Below are 21,389 nucleotides of genomic sequence, written 5' to 3'. Positions count from 1 at the left end.
GTCGAGAAAAAAAGCAAACACAGCAGTCTTGTACTTTTTTAAGAGTATACATATGAAAGTAAGCGATGGTAAACACTGATGATAGTTAAAGCCTCCATATTGTTCTAACATCAGCCGACCAAGGTAATGTGGCTTCTTTTAAAATAAATATAAAGACCTTACTGTTCAGTGTTTCCCAACCAGCATGCCTCCAGCTGTTGTAAAACTATAACTACATGCATGCTTGGAGTTGTAGTTTTGCAGCCACTGGAGACACACTGGTTTGGGAAACACTGCCATAGTCTATAACAGTGGTCTCCAACCTGCGGACCTCCCAGATGTTGCAAAACTACAACTCCCAGCATGCTGGGAGTTGTAGTTTTGCAACATCTGGAGGTCCGCAGGTTGGAGACCACTGGTCTATAAAGTTGTAATGGGTGCTCTTGGAAAAGACTGCACCCTAAGCGGCCAGTCTGAGATAACAAATAAATGGGGTTAAAGGGGTTATCCAGGAAAAAACTTTTTTTTTTTTATATATATCAACTGGCTCCAGAAAGTTAAACAGATTTGTGAATTACTTCTATAAAAAAAATCTGAATAATTTCAGTACTTATGAGATTCTGAAGTTAAGGTTGTTCTTTTCTGTCTAAGGGCTCTCTGATGACACCTGTCTCGGGAACCACCCAGTTTAGAAGCAAATCTCCAGGGCAAACCTCTTCTAAACTGGGCGGTTCCCGAAACACGTGTCATTAGAGAGCACTTAGACAGAAAAGAACAACCATAACTTCAGAAGCTCATAAGTACTGAAAGGATTAAGATTTTTTCATAGAAGTACAAATCTGTAACTTTCTGGAGCCATTTGATACATAAAAAAAAAAAAAAAGTTTTTTCCTGGATAACCCCTTTAATCAGCGTGATGTCTTCTGTTCTATTATACAATGGTCATTCCTGGACCATTGGAACCCAAAGCCATTTTAATGGTAAAAAATCAGTCTGGACCTGTGCCTTGTGTGAATGGTTGGAAGATCCAACCAAAGTGGTAATTTCAGAGATGCTTGTATTAATAGGCTGTCTAGTATCACCTTTCTACAGTACATAGTTTTAAAAAACTTAAAGGGGTACTCCGGTGAAAACCTTTTTTTTTTTTTTTTTAAATCAACTGGTGCCAGAAAGTTAAACAGATTTGTAAATTACTTCTATTAAAAAAATCTTAATCCTTCCTGTACTTATTAGCTGCTGAATACTACAGCGGAAATTCTTTTTGGAACACAGAGCTCTCTGCTGACATCACGAGCACAGTGCTCTCTGCTGACATCTCTGTCCATTTTAGGAACTGTCCAGGGTAAAAGGAAATCACCATAGCAAACATATGCTGTTCTGGACAGTTCCTAAAATGGACAGAGATGTCAGCAGAGAGCACTGTGCTCATGTCAGCAGAGAGCTCTGTGTTTCAAAAAGAATTTCCGCTGTAGTATTCAGCAGCTAATAAGTACAGGAAGGATTAAGATGTTTTAATAGAAGTCATTTACAAATCTGTTTAACTTTCTGGCACCAGTTGATTTAAAAAAAAAAAAAAAAAAAAAAGTTTTTCACCGGAGTACCCCTTTAAGACCAAAATGTTAACAGTGGTCATCCTGGAAACAACTGAACCCCTGTATGTAGAAGCTGGGGCACAAAATCCTTTTGAAACCTGGAATTATGAAATGCAGTCTTCTCAAAGAAAAAAGCAAAAAAATATAATGGGGGGAATTTATCATTATCTGTGGTAAACGTGTTAATAAGTTAATAAGTCAGGGCATGCTGGGAGTTGTAGTTGTGTACCATATAGAGAGACACATGTTAGTGAAGCAAGCGCCAACCTATGACTGACAGCTGTTGCAATACTACAACTCCCAGCATATCCTTACTGTCAGGGCATGCTGGAAGTTGTAGTTTTGTACCAATTGTCTAAGGCTAGTCTATTCTTCTAAGTTTATTCCCTGCTTGGTGGTGACTTGCGCCAAAAGAGGGGGTTTGGGAGTTTTCCACAGAAAGTGGCAGTGATTAATTTGAGAACACTGCATCCGCATATGGTGATTTGACTGAGAACAGTGATATCTCACAAATCGGCTGTGTGGCAAAAAGGCTAAAAAAAAGTTGCATGCAACTTTTTTGTGCCAAACTACTGCAAATAAAACTGTCTAAGGCAGCGGTCTTCAAACTGTGGCCCTCCAGATGTTGCAAAACTACAACTCCCAGCATGCCCGGACAGCCAACGGCTGTCCGGGCATGCTGGGAATTGTAGTTTTGCAACATCTGGAGGGCCACAGTTTGAAGACCACTGGTCTAAGGGTACGTTTACACGGGAACACATCAACAGGGTATTTGATGCCACGGATGCGCTGCCTGCACACACAGTTACGGCACAATGAGCTGCCTGCTGCCGTAGCTTTGTGTGTCCGCTCGTGACTGCGGATTTCTCACAAGCAGACACACACAGAGCTATGGCAGCAGCAGTAGGGAATTTACTCTGCTTTAACTCTGTGTGTGCTGTGTCAAATATGCTGCGGATGCACTCCCGTGTGAATGTACCCTAAAGGCTTTGATAAATCCCCCCCCCAATGTATGGTGGACTAAAATTCTGTCAAGTAAAATCTGGTCAGGATAAGGGGTTTGCTATATGTGGCTATGGCATTAAGCATATGGCAAAGAGCTTGTTTTCTGTGGGGGAGATTTATCAACCCCTGTGTAGAGGAAGAGTGGTGCAGTTGCCCATAGCAACCAATCAGATTTCTTCTTTCATTTTTTAAGAGACCTGTGGGGGGAAAAAAAAGCAATCTGACTGGTTGCTATGGGCAATCTGACTGGTTGCTATGGGCAATCTGACTGGTTGCTCTTCCTCTACACAGGTTTTGATAAATCACCTTCTATGTTCTACATAAAAAAAAAAAAAAGTAATTTTGCGCATCCTCCTCCTGTATATTCACAATGGCCTACAAAACAGATGCCAACAGCCATATATATATATACATAAAATATACAAAGTGAGCAATGTTATAGCCTTTTGTCTTTAAAGTCCAATTTCGGCAAAGGCTCAGGGAATGCTATGATTTGTAGTTTTAAGTTGCAGGCCACAGCTCTTATGACCTGAACTACATAGAGATCTAGGATATTTTCAGATGGATCACTAGATACATGTTGGCTAAAAGTTGGCCGCTGTATGGCCATTTGAAAGAGTATTTATCGCACAAGTGTTACTTGGAACTTTTCATTGGTTTTACTGTTGCTCTGATGCAAAGTAAACCTTTTGTACAGTCTCTGTTACTTGTACTACTTCAGTTTCTTCAACATCCTCTTCAAAATAGTCCATGTCTGCTGTAGCATCCTGGTACTGCTGGTATTCTGCAATCAAATCATGGGTGTTACACTCCGCCTCAGTGAATTCCATCTCATCCATGCCCTCTCCTGTGTACCAGTGGAGGAAAGCTTTTCTTCGGTACATGGCTGAGAACTGGTCAGCAATTCGTTTGAAGATTTCTTGAATGGCAGTGTTGTTGCCAATGAAGGTAGACGCCATCTTAAGACCACGGGGTGGGATGTCACAAACCGCCACCTTGACATTGTTAGGAATCCACTCCACAAAGTAGGCGCTGTTCTTGGACTGAATGGCCAACATCTGTTCATCTACTTCTCTGGTGGACATTTGACCACGGAAGATTCCAGCCACTGTCAGGTAACGGCCGTGGAATGGGTCACAGGCTGTCATCATGTTCCTTGAGTCAAACATCTGTTGGGTTAGTTCTGGTACTGTTAGAGCTTTATATTGTTGGCTTCTTCGAGACGTTAGAGGAGAAAACCCGGTCATGAAGAAGTGCAGACGGGGAAAAGGTACCATATTGACTGCAAGTTTTCTGAGATCAGCATTGAGTTGGCCTGGGAAACGCAGAGAAGTAGTCACCCCGCTCATTGTCATAGACACCAGATGGTTAAGGTCGCCATAGGTTGGGTTTGACAGCTTCAGGGTGCGGAAGCAGATATCGTACAAAGCCTCATTGTCAATGCAGAAGGTCTCATCTGTATTTTCGATTAGTTGGTGGATAGACAAGATGGCGTTGTAAGGTTCCACCACAGTGTCTGACACCTTGGGTGAAGGCATGATGCTGAAGGTGTTCATGATCCTGTCTGCGTACTCTTCCCGAATCTTATTAATAAGGAGAGTGCCCATTCCAGAGCCTGTTCCTCCTCCAAGTGAGTGCACCAGCTGAAATCCTTGAAGACAATCACAGTTTTCACTCTCTGTTCTCACTACATCCATCACAGATTCAATCAGCTCTGCACCCTCTGTGTAGTGGCCTTTTGCCCAGTTGTTGCCAGCTCCGGAATTACCTGTTGTACAAGACATGTAGAACTTATTCCAGTTGAAAATACAAAACCAAATACATAGAATGGTAAGTCCATCAATGGGTTATCTTACAAATTGTGCCTGGTCGTTCAATTCTCTGTCCTTTTTTAGCTTCTGGTGTAAACCAGAAAAATCTACAAACCACCCTTTACCGTGTTCTTATATCAGAGGTACATAAACTGCTCTTGTGACCCACAATGTCAGATTCCAACACTCACCAGGAACACGCATGGGTCTGAATACTTCTAGGTATCTGGGTTAACTATAGTTGAGATAAATTTGGGCATTTAAAGGGGTACTCCACTCCCCAGCATTCAGAACATTTATTTCCGAATGCTGGAAGCGGGCTTCAGGGGTTGTCGCGCTTCGCCACTCGTGACATCACGCCCCACCCCCTCAATGCAAGTCTATGGGAGGGGGTGTGACGGCCGTCACACCCTCTCCCATAGACTTGCTTTGAGAGGGTGGGGCGTGACGTCACAAGGGGTGAAGCGTTTTTCCACGAGGGGGCATGGTGACCCCTGAAGCCTGCTTCCAGCGTTCGGAACTAAATTTTCCAAATGCTGGGGAGTGGAGTACCCCTTTAATGAGTTTATTTGTCTAATCTGGTATCTCAGTTAATACAGTGATCTGGTCTGGTTTTTCCAGCTAATAAATGTTGATGTAAATAGTTTTGCAAAGTTTGCACTTTGTGGTCAGGTAAAGGTCCGAGATGAACACCAATAGTACACCCTAATTAATGGACCTTTTTTTTTAAACGTTCTGGGCTACAGTCATGTATTTTCCTTCAGATATCTATATGTTTCCATTTCAGTCATTCAAACACATTTGAAACTGTCATATATGCATTTACGTTACCATGGATGAAGCTGTCTGGACGGAACAGCGGTCCAATAGGGCTGGAGCGCAAGCTGTCCATGGTGCCAGGTTCCAGATCCACAAGCACAGATCTAGGAACATACTTATTGGCTGTGGAAGGAGAACAAAGAGGAATCCATGAAAACTTAAATTTAGTACGAGAAATGTCCACAAGATAGAAGCAACGTACATCACATAAAGACACTTACAATGAGCCTCGTTGAAGTAGACATTGATCCTCTCCAGCTGCAGGTCGGAGTCTCCTCTGTAGTTTCCTCCATTGTCGATACCATGTTCGTCACATATCACTTCCCAGAACTACAAGCAAACACAGAGTTCATGAAGGAACTCAAAGCAAGGCTCAAGCGTTATGAGGCAAGGCATTGTACAAATTCTAGGAAGATCCAATAGCTTAACCCCTTAAGGACGCAGCCCTTTTTCACCTTAAGGACTGAGCCCTTTTTCACAATTCTGACCACCATCGCTTTACGAATTAATAACTCGAAAACGCTTTTACCGATTATTCTGATTCTGAGATTGTTTTTTCGTGACATATTCTACTTTATTTTGGTGGTAAATTTTCGGCATTACTTGCATCCTTTTTTGGTGAAAAATCCCAAAATTTCATGAAAATGTTGCATTATTCTAACTTTGAAGCTCTCTGCTTGTAAGGAAAATGGATATTCCCAATAAATGTTATTTTTATTCACAAATACAATATGTCCACTTTATGTTGGCATCATAAAATGGACATATTTTTGCTTTTTGAAAAAATTAGAGGGCTTCACAGTAGAGCAGCAATTTTCAAAAATGTCATGAAAATTACAAAATCTGAAGGGACAGATGTTACAGAACTACAACTCCCAGCATGCCTGGGCAGTCTAGGCATGCTGAGAGTTGTAGTTTGGCAACATCTGGAGGGCTACCGTTTGGGCACCACTGTAACAGTGGTCTCCAGATGTTGCAAAACTACAACTCCCAGCATGCCCAGACAGCCTTTGGCTGTCTGGGCTTGCTGGGAGTTTCAGTTTGGCCTTCCTAGTGGTTGCCACAGTAAAGATCCCTTTACTTTCACTTTCATTCCCCCCCCTCCCCCCACCACCGTAGTTTCCCTACCTGAGCCAGGATCCAGCAGTCTCTAGCGACGATCGGGGGTCCCCAGGCATCTTCTCCTCCAGTTACCGGCCTCCATCTTCTCCCCACGTTCCCCTCGACATCCAGGGGTGGGCAGAATGGGGGGACAACCCACTGTCCTGCCCTGCCATTGGTCAGAATCAGTTCTGACCAATGGCAGGGGATAGGAGGAGATCGCAGCACTGCGACCTCACTCCTATCCCTCTGGATGATCAGGGCTGAGACCAGAGACCCGATCAGCCCGGAATAGCAGAAAATCGCATGTCTGAATTCACATGCGATTTTCTGCGGTCGCCGACATGGGGGGGTCTCAGGACCCCCCTCGGCAATGTGCCTGGATGCCTGCTGAATGATTTCAGCAGGCATCCCGGTCCGGTCCCCAACCGGCTAGCGGTGGGGACCGGAATTCCCACGGGCGTATGCATACGTCTCATATCCTTAAAGACATGGGATGCAGGGCGTATGCATACGCCCGGCGTCCAAAAGAGGTTAAAGGGGTACTCTAGTGGAAAACTATTTTTTTTTTTTTTGTTAGATCACCTGGTGCCAGAAAATTCTACAGATTTGTAAATTACTTCTATTTAAAAATCTTAAATTAAAAAAGAACTTCCTCTGAAGTATACAGCAGCTGATAAGTACTAGAAGGATTATTTTCTGTCTGTCCACAGTGCTCTCTGCTGACACCTCTGTCTATTTCAGGAACTGTCCAGAGCATGAGAAAATCCCCAAAGTAAACCTCTCCTGCTCTGGACAGTTCCTGACATTGACAGAGGTGTGAGCAGAGAGCACTGTGCTCAGACAGAAAAGAAATTCAAAAAGAAAAGAACTTCCTGTGGAGCATACAGCAGCTGATAAGTACTGGAAGGTAGATGTAATTTACAAATCTGTTTAACTTTCTGGCACCAGTTGATAAAAAAAAAAAAAAAAAAATTCCACCGGAGTACACCTTTAATGTTGTGTCTTCTCAAAATAACTCAACATACAGCTATTAATGTCTAAATCTTGGCAACAAAAGTGAGTACACCCCTAAGGGAAAATATCCAAATTGGGCCTAATAAGCTATATTTCCTCCCCGATGTTATGTGTCAGGTCTTGGATGTGGATGGAGAGCAGGTGTCTTAAATTTAGTGTCATCACTCCTACACTCTCTGATGCTGGTCACTGGAAGTTAAACATGGCTCGTCATGACAAAGAACTCTCTGAGGATCTAAAAAAAGAATTGTTGCTCTACATAAAGATGGCCTAGGCTATAAGAAGATTGCCAAGACCCTGAAACTTAGCTGCAGCATGGTGGCTAAGACCATACAGTGGGTTCCATCCAGAACAGGCTTCGCTATGCCTGTTGTCTTTGGGAAATAGATGTGTCAGTGCTGTCAGCATTACTGCAGAGGTTGAACGGGTGGGGGGGTCAGCCTGTCAGTGCTCAGACCATACGCTGCACACTGCATTAAATTGATATGCATGGCTGTTGTACCAGAAGGAAGCCTCTTCTAAAGATGAAGCACAAGAAAGCCCGCAAACAGTTTGTTGAAGACAAGTAGACTTAGGACATGGATTACTGGAACCATAGTGTGTGGTCTGATGAGACCAAGATAAACGTATTTAGTTTAGTTGGTGTCAAACATGTATGGTGACAACCAGATGAAGAGTACAAAGACAAGTGTGTCTTGCCTACAGTCAAGCATGGTGGTGGAAGTGTCATGGTCTGGCGCTGTATGAATGCTGCTGGCACTGCACTGAGGGAACCATCAATACCAACATGTACTATGACATACTGAAGCAGTTCAGGATCCCCACCCTTCGTAGATTGGGCTGCAGGGCAGTATTCTAACATGATAGTGACCTCAAACACGCCTCTAAGATGACCACTGCCTTGCTTAAGAAGCTAAGGGTAAAGGTGATGATCTGACTAAGCATGTCTCCAGACCTAAACCCTACTGAGCAACCGAGGGCATCCTAAAACAGAAGATGGGGGAGCGCAAGGTTTCTAACATCCACCAGTTCTGTGATGTCATCATGGAGGAAAGGAAGATGACTCCAGTGGTAACCTGTGAAGTGCTGATGAATTCCATTCCCAAGAGGTTTAAGGGCAGTGCTAGAAAATAATGTGGCCACACAAAATATTGACACTTTGGGCCCAATTTGGACATTTCCACTTAGGGGTGTGCTCATTTTTGTTGCCAAGGTTTAGACATTAATGTCTGTGTGTAGAGTTATTATGAGGAGACACAACATTAAACCCTGTTATACAGCCTGTGCACTCACTACTTTACATTGTATTAGAGTATAATTTCTTCAGAGTTGTCACATGAAAATATAGGGGGTGGACTCACCTATGGGAGATACTATACAGTGACCCCTCGACCTACAATGGTCCTGACATACGATAATTTCAACATGCGATGGCCTCTCAGAGGCCATCGCATGTTGAAGGCAGTATCAACATACGATGCTTTTGTATGTCGGGGCCATCGCATAAACGGCTATCCGGCAGCGCTGACTGCTTCAGCTGCCACCGAATAGCCGTATACGGTAGCCCGTGAGCTCCGGTGATGGTCACTCACCTGTCCTTGGGGCTCCGGCGCGTCCTCTTCGAGATCCCCTGCATCGTCGGCGCTCTCCATCGTCGTCATCACGTCGCTGTACACGCCGTCCTGTCATCCAATAGGAGCGGCGTGCATAACAACGTGATGGAGGCGACGGAGTGCGCGGATGCCGGGGAAGCAGAGGCCTTGCCGGAGCGTCAGGGACACCTCGAGGACGCGGCGACGTCCCGGGCAGCGGTGACGAGCGGTGACGGTCCGGAGCGGTGGGGACAGGTGAGTACAACTTCCTCTAACAGTGGTCTTCAACCTGCGGACCTCCAGATGTTGCAAAACTACAACACCCAGCATGCCCGGACAGCCAACGGCTGTCCGGGCATGCTGGGTGTTGTAGTTTTGCAACATCTGGAGGTCTGCAGGTTGTAGACCACTGTCCTATATTTTACATTGCACGGATCCATCAACATACGATGGTTTCAACAAACGATGGTCCGTTTGGAACGGATTACCATCGTATGTTGAGGGACCACTGTATATTGATAACATTTTTACACCTTAGGGGACTGTATCAACAAAGCAATGGCGAACACAATGGTGCCCTCTGCCAGGTAATTAAACCCAGTTGGACTGAAATATCTTAGCTATAGAAATGTTGGTCCCATATAGCCATCTCTACTCTTTATATCCCTAATGCAGTGTCCTGTAACCTCTGACCCTGCTGTTTGTAAATGAGAAATGTAATTGTGAACTCTTCAGGTTCAGGGATCTTAATGAATGTTTTTTGCTGTATACTTATTTAAGGGTTAAAAGAGTTCACCAGGATTAGAAACACAATGCCACATCTGACTATAGGTTGTGTTTGGTACTGCAGCTTAGCTTCAGGGACCCAACCTGGGGACTGGCATGGTGCTATTTTGGGGGGGAAAAGAAAAAGTTGCCATATTTCTCTCATCAAGGGCAATCCCTTTTAAAAGAATGTTTGGAGTATTTGGGTTATATAGGCCATAGATCATTTCTGTACATCCCTTCATAATGGAGACCATAGCAGTCTGACCTCCCATCAGGAAAAAAGTTGTGGTTTTCTGAAAGAGCTCAGGAAGGATGAATACTAAAAAAGAGACTTCTATCTCCCTTCAGCAGATCTGCCCATGTCCTCTTATCAGCCTCCCCCACAACGTGACGCCTTGGACACACCCAATGCCATCGGCCCCATAAGGCTTCTGATCCCACTTGCACTTTACTAACATATGGAAAATTCTAATTTCTATGGGCTTTACTAGGAGAAGAGGCATAGTAACAACTACTGTACCTATCTACCACCTACCCGCTTAGCTCTGCCAAATTTGTATTTCATTTCAGTTCAGGATAGGTGACTGCCAAACAAATCTAGTACCGGAGATCAGAGAGGTTAAAACGCAATGTATTGTGTCCATATATCTTCAGCTGGGAGACCAAAGTGTAGTCCAAATACATTCACGGTCAATGGATCCCTTGGATAATAAGAAAAATCTAATGTCTTTATTTACATTCAAGGGAATGTTGCAGTTTCAGCAAATAAAGGTTATTCTGCAATTTCCTAACATATGTTGTGTGTCAGACTGTTCAATTTTTTAACCTTTTGCTCTTATCAAACAGAAACCTACATTGTTTTCAATAGAAATCTCATTTTGTTACATTAGAGAGCACTGATACACTACTGAACCTGATATACTGCACAGTCCAAGCAAGCACCTGATATACTGCACTGCAAAGCTCCGAGCACCTGATATACTGCACTGCAAAGGTCCGAGCACCTGATATACTGCACTGCAAAGGTCCGAGCACCTGATATAGTGCACTGTAAAGGTCCGAGCACCTGATATACTGCACTGCAAAGGTCCGAGCACCTGATATAGTGCACTGCAAAGGTCCGAGCACCTGATATACTGCACTGCAAAGGTCCATGCACCTGATATACTGCACTGCAAAGGTCCAAGCACCTGATATACTGCACTGCAAAGGTCCAAGCACCTGATATACTGCACTGCAAAGGTCCGAGCACCTGATATACTGCACTGCATAGGTCCAGGCACCTGATTTACTGCACTGCAAAGGGGCGAGTACATGATATACAGCACTGCAAAGGTCCAAGCACCTGATATACTGCACTGAAAAGGTCCAAGCACCTGATATACTGCACTGCAAAGGTCCAAGCACCTGATATAGTGCACTGCAAAGGTCCGCGTACCTGATATACTGCACTGCAAAGGTCCGAGCACCTGATATACTGCACTGCAAAGGTCCGAGCACTCGATATACTGCACTGCAAGAGGCCTAACACCTGATATACTGCACTGCAAAGGTCCAAGCACCTGATATATTGCACTGCATAGGTCCGAGCACCTGATATACTGCACTGCAAGAGGCCTAACACCTGATAAACTGCACTGCAAAGGTCCGAGCACCTGATATACTGCACTGCAAAGCTCCGAGCACCTGATATACTGCACTGCAAAGGTCCGAGCACCTGATATACTGCACTGCACAGGGCCGAGCACTCGATATACTGCACTGCAAAGGGTCGAACACCTGATACACTGTACTGTAAAGGGCCAAGCACCTGATACAATGTACTAAGAGCCCATCACCTGTTACACTGTACTGTAAAGGGCCGAGCACTTGTGTGAATATCACATGACTAGAACAGTTTCTATTCAATGACTGCAATCAGAGATCTAAGAAAAACTGTTAAGAATCGATAAAGTATTATTAATGAATTGCGTTAGTGTTTTGTAAATTGTGTATTGTAAGAAAGCAGATAGAGACATATTCTTCTTGCAGTTAAGTAAAGCCTGGAAGTGATCCAGGATTACCGACCCCTCGGTTTGTTTTCTGCCTCTCCACTAGACACCTTAGATGTTTGTTTTCATCCTTGTGCAGTCGGCCATTGCACGATGGAAGAAACCTAAAACTTCCTATAAACTTGTGAGAAGTGAAAGATACAAACAGAAGGTAATGAAGAGTGAAAATCCGACCGGAGTCAAACGGTGACTGCGGTTGGCTCAGTTTTGACTCGTATGCTGTTTCCTGACCGGACCTAAAACCGTAGTATACTACGGTTTTAGGTCCAGTCCAAAACCGCATAGGGGTCAAAACTGAGCTGACTGCAGTCACCGTTTGACTCCGGTCGGATCATTAAAGTAAATGGAGTCACGGGCTGATCCGGCCGCGGTACGGGAGCGCCCGGTTTGCCCCTCCCCCCGCCGGATCCGGCACCCGTATGTACAAAACTTGGTGTGAATGCAGCCTTATATCTACCCTGCGCAGTATTGGATGTTACGTGACTATGTGTCCCGCACAGAGACAAGTTTCCTAACATGGAAAAAATTGCAGTGGTATCCAACTTGTGGCAAAACTACAACTTCTAGCATTCTTTAACCGATACAAGTTCTAGTTTTGCAGATCCACAGGGCGGCGGACACCGCTATAATGTGATACAGGGTATTGGGAATATACAGGGTGCTGGGAATATCAGAGCCCAAGGCTCTGTTCACATTAGTGTTTTACATTGGGAAGTTTATGGAAGTATACCACCGATGGAAGTTTGAGGCTAAAAGGCTCCCATGGTTAAAAAAAAATGTATACCTCAAAGCACTGCTAGATGCTTTACTGTAGAAATCCATAGTTGATACATACTTTTCTATACAGTGACAAAACTAATGTACACCAGCCAAATAGACACTTTTTTTTTTACTTCCATCAGACAAAACCGGTCTTATGGAAACTTTTGCATATGTGCTGGGAGCATGTGCCCAATGTAGGGTCAAAAACATGTGACCAGTGCCTTAGGCTGGGTTCACATCACGTTTTTGCCATACTGTTTTCAATCCGTTTTTCTAAAGAAAACCGTATGGCAAAAAAACGGATGGAACAGAATGGGGAAAAAGTAAACCGTATGCGTTTTTAAACAGTATACTGTAGTGCATACAGTTCCATCCATTTTTATAGAAAAAAAACCCATACGATTTTGTCTCCGGTTTAAAAATCGTACTGCAACCGCATAAGTTTTTTTTAACATGGACGTCAATGGGGAAACGCACATGTATACAGTTCCATACAGGAAAAACCTATACGGTTTTTACTTTGCACATGCGCATTGGCATCCTAAAGTTGCATCCTAAATTTTCAAAAACGTATGGTTTTATTTTTTCTATAAAAACGGACGGAACTGTATGCACTTTTAAAAACAGTATACTGTTTAAAAACGCATACGGTTTACTTTTTCCCATACTGTTCCATCCGTTTTTTTTTACCATAAGGTTTCCTTTAGAAAAACGGATTGAAAACTGTAATGGCAAAAACGTGATGTGAACCCTTAGATGGTTGGTTGCGGATGCATTAAAACTATATACAATATCTACTATATAATATATATCTACTATATATATATATATATATATATATACTATATAAACTATATACAATATCTATTGGAAAACGTTTTACACAACGACCACCTGAGACAGGTATTTGCTATAGCTATAAGAATTACTGGGGGCAGTCAGTAGAGAACAAAATCACATCTAATGTAGCTGAGCTAAATTTTTAAAATGTAACAGGAGTGAATTTGTCATAGAGACATATAGTCTATGACAAATTTGGTTCTTCTACATCAGTGGTCTCAAACTGTGGCCCTCCAGATGTGGCAAAACTTCAACTCCCAGCATGCCCGGACAGCCGTTGGCTGTCCGGGCATGCTGGGAGTTGAAGTTTTGCCACATCTGGAGGGCCACAGTTTGAGACCACTGTCCTACATCTATATTCAGTACATATAATTGAAAAACACTGTAATAATCTTATAATCTACTGACCAACCATGATAACTTCTCTTTCTATAGGTGTCACTTAGTGGTATATGGTAAGTCACTCACCTTAGCTCCTATCTGATTCCCGCATTGACCTATCTGCAGATGGACGATTTCTCGCATCCTGGACTCCAGAGGGTCTGTAAGGTCTGTCCTGTGGTTCAAACAGTGTGACGCAGCAAAACTTCCCAGGAGTTTATATACTAGCGCTGACGTCATCGGGAGCCGTATTATCTCTGCTTAACCGCAGGGAGTATATAGAACAGTGTAGGGGTGGGTTATGTTGTACACAGTGAGTTAGTAGAATTCATCTACAATACACAGAATTCTGTCAATTTTTTTTTTAACATTGACATTTTAGTTGCTTGTGGCCACCAATGTGACTTTCCATGGGAGTTCCCTAGAACGTTATATGGAAATCTATCCCTTTTATGCAGTCAGTCATCCTCCGATTCCTATCACAATAAAACAAGGCCCATTCAGGGGTCTTGGAAAGCTGGGTAAAAACCATTGTGTGATCCAGAATTGTCTTGATTAATAGGATTTTTTTTAAACGTTCGTTACTATACAGACACAGCACAGTAGCTAAGAGGTTAATTGTGCAGAATCGTCTCAATGGAGTAACCACAGTATAGGACATGGCCCAACCCACGTCACCAACTCTGTGTTATCTTCATCCACGCACACCAGTGACTGAGAATATAACACTGACTTATCACCTGCCACAGACACCCCCCATCACCCCCCCACCCCCGTCATTGAATGCAACATCCAACCTAAAATGCATGGCTAAAGGCAAAACAGAAGAATCATTGGATGAATGGGCTATCGTATAAGAAAGAACTGGAGGTCCGGACCCCCCCCCCCCCCCCCCCCCCAGAGCTTAAAGGGGTATTCCCGTGGAAAACTTTTTTTTAAATCAACTGGTGCCAGAAAGTTAAACAGATTTGTAAATTAATTCTATTAAAACATCTTAATCCTTCCGGTAGCTATTAGCTGCTAAATACTACAGAGGACATTCTTTTCTTTCTGGAACACAGAGCTCTCTGCTGACATCACAAGCACAGTGCTCTCTGCTGACCTCTGCTGTCCATTTTAAGAACTGTTCAGAGTAGGAGAAAATCTCCATAGCAAACATTTGCTGCTCTGGACAGTTCCTAAAATGGACAGAGATGTCAACAGAGAGCACTGTGGTCATGATGTCAGCAAAGAGCACTGTTATCCAAAAAGAAAATAATTTCCTCTGTAGTATTCAGCAGCTAATAACTACTGGAAGGATTAAGATTTTTTAATAGAAGTAATTTAAAAATCTGTTTAACTTTTTGGCACCAGTTGATTAAAAAAATAAATAAAAAAAAATAAGTTTTCCACGGGAGTACCCCTTTAACCTGTCCACAGGTTGTGTGTGATACTGAAGCTCAGCCATATTCACATCATTGGAGCTGAGCTGCATTACTAGACACAGCAAAAGAGTCATGCAGTTTTACAAAGCTTGGGCAACCACCTATAGAGGTGCGTCTTTAAGGATTGTGTTATGGTGAGGTCCCATCATGCACCTGAAAAAAGAGCCTCCGTAATGGGGTAGCAGGGGTGAAAATTCACTTTATTATGCAGAGACTGCAGCTAACTAGGTGTACTATGCTCAGCCCATTCATCCTGCTCCTCCATCGGATGACTTTTATCTGGTCTCAGCAGGTATACAGCACTAATATGAGTTAATAAGTATTAATCTTCCACCATCGGCCATTTCTATTATGAAAGGCATGAACGAGGAAAGGAGTTTTGAATCTGTGGGATCTTAAAGGGGTACTCCGCTGCCCCAGCATTCAGAACATTCAGAGCAGGCGGCCGGGGGTCGTGACATCATGGACACGCCCTCTTGTGATGTCACATCACACCCCTTTGATGCAAGTCTATGGGAGGGGACGTGGTCGTTATGTCACGACTCCCGACCCCCATCGCCAGCACCCAGAGTTCTAAATAAACTCTGGGTGCTGCAGAGAGATCATGGGGGTATCAGCTGTGGGACCCCCGCGATCAGACATCCTATCCCCTATTCTTTGGATAGGGGATACGATGTCTAGGGGTGGAGTACACCTTTAACTTAAAAGTTTGGGCTACCAGGGCCAGGAAGAGAGAGATCCAGAGGATAGGGGGCAGCTCAAGAGAAGTACAGTAGTTGCACAGAGGACAAAGCTACTGCTCAAAGTTATCAGCCTTTATATGTTGAGGATAGAATTGTCTGCATCAATGCTTCTTGTACTAGGATGATCTAATACATGATGTTGTATGAAATGTTTTTTGCTGCCTGCAAAACAAGGTAGTTGAGATAAGGTACAGAAACTAATGGAGAAACATATAGAATTGATCACATGCCAATAAGATTAAGGGTATCGTAACCTATGGGTAGAGGCTCCTATCAGTCTTATTATCTAATGCATCGGGTATGTTCACACTACGGAATCTTTACTCTGAGATTCCGCTGCACTAAACTACTATTGGTGTGAATGGGTCTTCTGATGATAGACAAATAGGATATTTGCACCAAATTTTCTAAGATCTTTCATTTCCATGTAGAGGAATGGCTTTATTATTTAGAGAGAAGGCATTGTGCGCAGACATGTGTGGGATCCATCACTGCATTTGAGAAACTTTGTCAAGGAAAGGGGGATAATGCTCTGATTAGAAAAGAAATACATGAGCTGATACCACCACGACCTCTGTGCAGCACCCAGTGTTTATTTAGAACTCTGGGTGCTGGCGGCGGGGGTCGTGACATAACGGCCATGCCCCTCGTACCATGAAGAGGACCACTGAGGAGTCCAAAAATAGTGTGTCTATATCATTTGTAGGCTATGGTGCCTGATCCCAACAACGTTTTTACTTTCTTGCTACACCCCTTTCCCCATTCCCAAGATAAAGGGTTTTACTATTTTTCACTGAATTTTCAGATGGGCAGGAACTTTATTGTAAAATGAAGTATGAATGATAGGCTTAGGGTTGTAATTAGGAGCTTCATTTTCACCCCACACCCCAAAAATAATTCACATTCTCTCAGCCTCCTATTCGCACCCCTGAGCCTCCTAATCGCACCCTTTGGGCCTCCTAATCGCACCCCCTGACCTTCCTAATTGCACCCCCTGAGTGAGCCTCCTAATCGCACCCCCCTGACTTTCCTAATCGCACCCCCTGACCTTAATAATCGCACCCCCTGAGCCTCCAAATCGCACCCCCTGACTTTCCTAATCGCACCCCCTGAGCCTCCTAATCGCACCCCCTGACCTTCCTAATCGCACCCCCTGAGCCTCCTAATCGCACCCCCTGACCTTCCTAATCGCATCCCCTTAGCCTCCTAATCGCACCCCCTGACCTTCCTAATCGCACCCCCTGAGCCTCCTGATCGCACCCCCTGAGCCTCCTACTCGCACGCCCTGAGCCTCCTAATCGCACCCCCTGAGCCTCCTAATCGCACCCCCTAACCTTCCTAATCGCACCCCCTGAGCCTCCAAATCGCACCCCATGACTTTCCTAATCGCACCCCCTGGTCTTCCTAATCGCACCCCCTGAGCCTCCTAATCGCACCCCCTGACCTTCCTAATCGCACCCCCTGAGCCTCCTAATCACACCCCCTGACCTTCCTAATCGCACCCCCTGACCTTCCTAATCGCACCCCCTGAGCCTCCTGATCGCACCCCCTGAGCCTCCTAATCGCACCCCCTGAGCCTCCTAATCGCACCCCCTGACCTTCCTAATCGCACCCCCTGAGCCTCCTGATCGCACCCCCTGAGCCTCCTAATCGCACCCCCTGACCTTCCTAATCGCACCCCCTGACCTTCCTAATCGCACCCCCTGAGCCTCCTGATCGCACCCCCTGAGCCTCCTAATCACACCCCCTGAGCCTCCAAATCGCACCCCCTGACTTTCCTAATCACACCCCCTGAGCCTCCTACTCGCACGCCCTGAGCCTCCTAATCGCACCCCCTGAGCCTCCTAATCGCACCCCCTGAGCCTCCTAATCGCACCCCCTGAGCCTCCTAATCGCAACCCCTGAGCCTAGCATTAACACCTCTTTTTAAAATAAAGTTCTAATCAGACAATTCTGACAAGTGCAGATAGACAACCAAACAGAAAACCCTCTATATATAAGGAACTGGGAGGGGGTAGCATGAATTTAAAACCCTATTGGAATCAGGGCACCCCTGGACTAAACATATGTTCTCTTTAAGTAACATATTTATCTAGAAAATTGGAAGATAATGTGGCATAGAGCATCTAAAACAGCCATCTAAACTTTTTTTTTTTTATAATGAAACACAATATCATTTTTTTTAATAAAAGATACACCCAGAATTCATGTGTATGGAGGAAGGAAGCTGTTGGGCAACAACTATCATATGTGTATGGCCAGCTTTACTTTCACAGGACCTATAATATTAAATATTAAAATATTTCATGACCTAATAGAATAGATTTTGTTCCAGACTATTTGGAAACCTTGGAATCAATCCAATGGATGCTAAAAATATAAATATACTTTATTATTGACCTGTGACACTGCTGACTGTCCCCTTCGTCATTCTTATGTCTCTTTTGTCTTACTTTGTTGAACCTACCAAAGTCATGTGTGGCAGTGTTTGTTAGAGTATCTGTCATATCCCACAAATATAAAAGTGGTACTCAGTACCTAATCCTGATCATATACTTTACATATCATTTTTATGTCTCTGGCACCTATATTTCTGTCCCAAATACCTTCCATCTGTTGCTCATTTAGTTTTTCATCCTGTACTTTGGAGGGGCATGTCTGTCTCCTGTCCTCACTCTGCATGACTTATCATCCTCCCTGAGTCTGCTGTGCTGGGTCTCTTAATCCAGTCCTGCAGGCTGCCCTGTAACCCCTCCTCTCTGTTTTCATGTTCCAGTCTGATAGGACAGGAGTGAGCACAAAGGAGTGGTAGTCCCACCCATACTTACTGGACTTTGTCCCAACCTGTGCTTTAACGGGGATAAAGATGATGCTGCAGCTGGACAGGATTATGTTCTGGATTGTGTAGAGAGCCCTGAGGTGTTTTTCTTATACGCCATGATTTCTATAAAAAGGAAATAAGATTTTCTTATGAAGTATATTAGAAAGGTTAATGTTTTGCAGATGTACAACATATTAATTTTTTCTGAATCTGACAATGCCCATTTAAAACAAAATAAAAGTGTTTACCGAGTCATTTTGCTTTAATTGACTACATGTATTTCTTTATCTCTTTTATTGTAACTGAAAAGCATAAAAATGGCAGTTAAAACAAATAGAAAAGTTATAGAAATAGAACATACGAGTAGACCAAGCAAGACAACAAAGGGTTAGAATAGAAATCTCACAGCAATATGCCTGAAAAATAGAAAATATATAATACAACTAATAGGAGGTAACAGGAGTCAGTGTGTGTAAGAAATGGTGAAATTAAATTGTATTTACCTGTGGAAAATAAAAAAAAAGCACTAACATTTCATAAAGAGAAAACAAGGTTACAGGGGGCTGAAGAGAAGTATCATAAAGGGTGAAGGATTGTATGACAGTGATATCCCTGATCAGTCACCAATCTGCCCTGGCAGAGGAGATGTGTAATGTCCATTTATTTGTTTTTGTATTTTTCTGTTTAGGTGTGTATTCACACACTAGTTTGTTCAGAGCAGTTTGCTATTCTACCTGGGTAGGGAATAGTTAATGCTCTGAACGAATGAGAACTCGGGTGGAGTTATTTAGCCAGAGTTCTCCTGCATTCTGGGGCTGGTTATTTAGTTTAATGCCACTATGTCTGTTTGTGATATATTCTGACTATGTCTGCTTGAGCATTTACCTTGTATTTATCTTGTCATTTTATCTGGGTTTTTAGCCATGGTTATATAGCATGTTCCTTGTATTTTAGTCTGTGTTACATTAGTCGGTTTTAGGATTGTTTGTTCGTTCTGCTCTGTCTGTGTTCACATGGTGTCTGAGTCTAGCTTGTACCCTGTGCTTTGTATGTTATATTCCTGTTTGGTATTCTGGAGTCTATTCAGACTCATCTGGTTCTAGCCTAGTGTTTCATGTATTATATTTATGTTTCCTACTGGGTCAGCATTTTGTCCACACGGTGGAGTGTGTCCGCTGACCAGTAGCCTATTTGGCTTTATTATTAATGGCTACTCCTTCTGTAGAGTGGGGTGTCCAGTTTGTATGTTCTGTGTCCCAGTGTGAACAGTGTCTTATGTTTCCTTATCAGTTTGCCTGTTTATAGTCTGTCCTGTTAGTATTTGTATCCTGTTTGCTATATCTGGTTGTGATGGATGGGCAAGTAGGCAGGGAGAGTTTTTTTAGGGTCAGTTAGGGATCACTCTCCCTGTCCCCCAGTTGGTCATGATAAGATGATGCTAGAACTTCTGTCTGGGGCAGAAGTTCTAGCATCTAAAAAATATACATAAAGATGATACCTGAAGAAAACAATCACATTTCCATAATTTATAAGAGGTGGTTTAATGTCAGGAAAAAGACTAGGGGAGTAGTGATCAACATAAAGTTATCGCTATTCCTATAGAGAAATACACTTTTTGGACACCCCTATAATAGTTTCAGACAACACAATACAGCCGTACCTGTACCAAAAACCTATTATTTGACCCACATACCTCAGATCGTACAGCTTCCACCCAAAACACATGACAAAGTCCATTGTTTACAGCCAGGCCATCAGATACAATCGGATTTGTTCCAACTCAATAGGCAGAGATGAACACTTACAACAAAGGACATTCCTGAATCAGGGCTATCAGCCCACTTCAATGAATGACCAAATCCTCAGATCCACCAGGAGACCCAGAAGCCAATTACACCACTGGTATACCACTGGTGGTGACTTACAGATCTATAGGAACAAGGAAAAACATATACTACACAAAGATAACTGTATGAAAATATTATCCCAAGATCCTTTCTGTTGTGTTATAGATACTTTAAAATCTGAGGAACATTAAGTTAAGGAGTTCATTGCCCTACAAGACACAACATAGAAACTATCCCTGTAACATAAGGGGCAAAACCTGTTCCCATATAATAACCACGGACATGATTCGTATCCCTAAGACCTGTAGAGAGTCATGTAGACCACACAACGAAAGTAGACCTGGAACTTTCATTGTGTGGTCTACATGACTCTCTACACTAAAAGTACAGTTTGGGGGTCTTTATGTTGGAGAATCTGGAAGAAAGGGAATCACCGAAAAAAAACTGGAATCAGGACAGAGACTGAAAGCAAGGATGAGGTCCCTTCACCACACAAGACCGGAAAACACATCTACCTGTAGTCCAGGACACAATGACATAATGTAAGTTATGATATCAAAAGTAGATTTCAAATCACAAAACTACAACAGGGTCTGGGAATACAAATTCATGACAATCTTTGACGCATTGATAACAGGACAAGGTTTTATGGCAACAACATCTAAGGAGTCCGGTCCATAAATAAGACTGATAACACCAGTTATCAGACTTTTTGGATACTTTTGGACAATAAGGCTATGTTCACACGTCGAATTTCTGTGCAGAGTCCTATTGTATTCATCAGGATTCTGCTGCGATGTGCACACCTCGGAACATCTGGCGTGGAAATTCTGATT

The 21,389-nt window shown here is 43.4% G+C and overlaps 1 protein-coding gene across 5 annotated transcripts; it reads right to left on the bottom strand.

Moving 5' to 3' along the window:
• Window positions 1-2,297: 2,297 nt before the first annotated feature.
• Window positions 2,298-20,837, bottom strand: TUBB1 (tubulin beta 1 class VI). 5 transcript variants are annotated; one of them, XM_056549073.1, is made up of 5 exons: window positions 18,955-20,837; window positions 18,714-18,829; window positions 5,428-5,536; window positions 5,219-5,329; window positions 2,298-4,344 (listed from the first exon to the last, which is right to left on the bottom strand). In XM_056549073.1, the coding sequence occupies exons 4-5, from the start codon at window positions 5,277-5,279 to the stop codon at window positions 3,236-3,238; spliced, it is 1,170 nt and encodes a 389-aa protein (XP_056405048.1). In that variant the 5' UTR covers window positions 5,280-5,329; window positions 5,428-5,536; window positions 18,714-18,829; window positions 18,955-20,837; the 3' UTR covers window positions 2,298-3,235. The 5 variants fall into 5 exon arrangements, with proteins under 5 accessions (XP_056405048.1, XP_056405045.1, XP_056405044.1 ...); XM_056549070.1 differs by lacking the exon at window positions 18,955-20,837 and adding an exon at window positions 10,220-10,385; XM_056549069.1 differs by lacking the exons at window positions 18,714-18,829; window positions 18,955-20,837 and adding exons at window positions 13,806-13,975; window positions 18,492-18,700.
• Window positions 20,838-21,389: the final 552 nt, after the last annotated feature.

This window comes from Hyla sarda, chromosome 12, assembly GCF_029499605.1.
Source record: "Hyla sarda isolate aHylSar1 chromosome 12, aHylSar1.hap1, whole genome shotgun sequence".
NCBI classification, from domain to species: Eukaryota; Metazoa; Chordata; class Amphibia; order Anura; family Hylidae; genus Hyla; species Hyla sarda.
The sequence above is the reverse complement of the archived record's forward strand: the minus strand, read 5'-3'. Positions and strand labels throughout refer to the sequence as shown.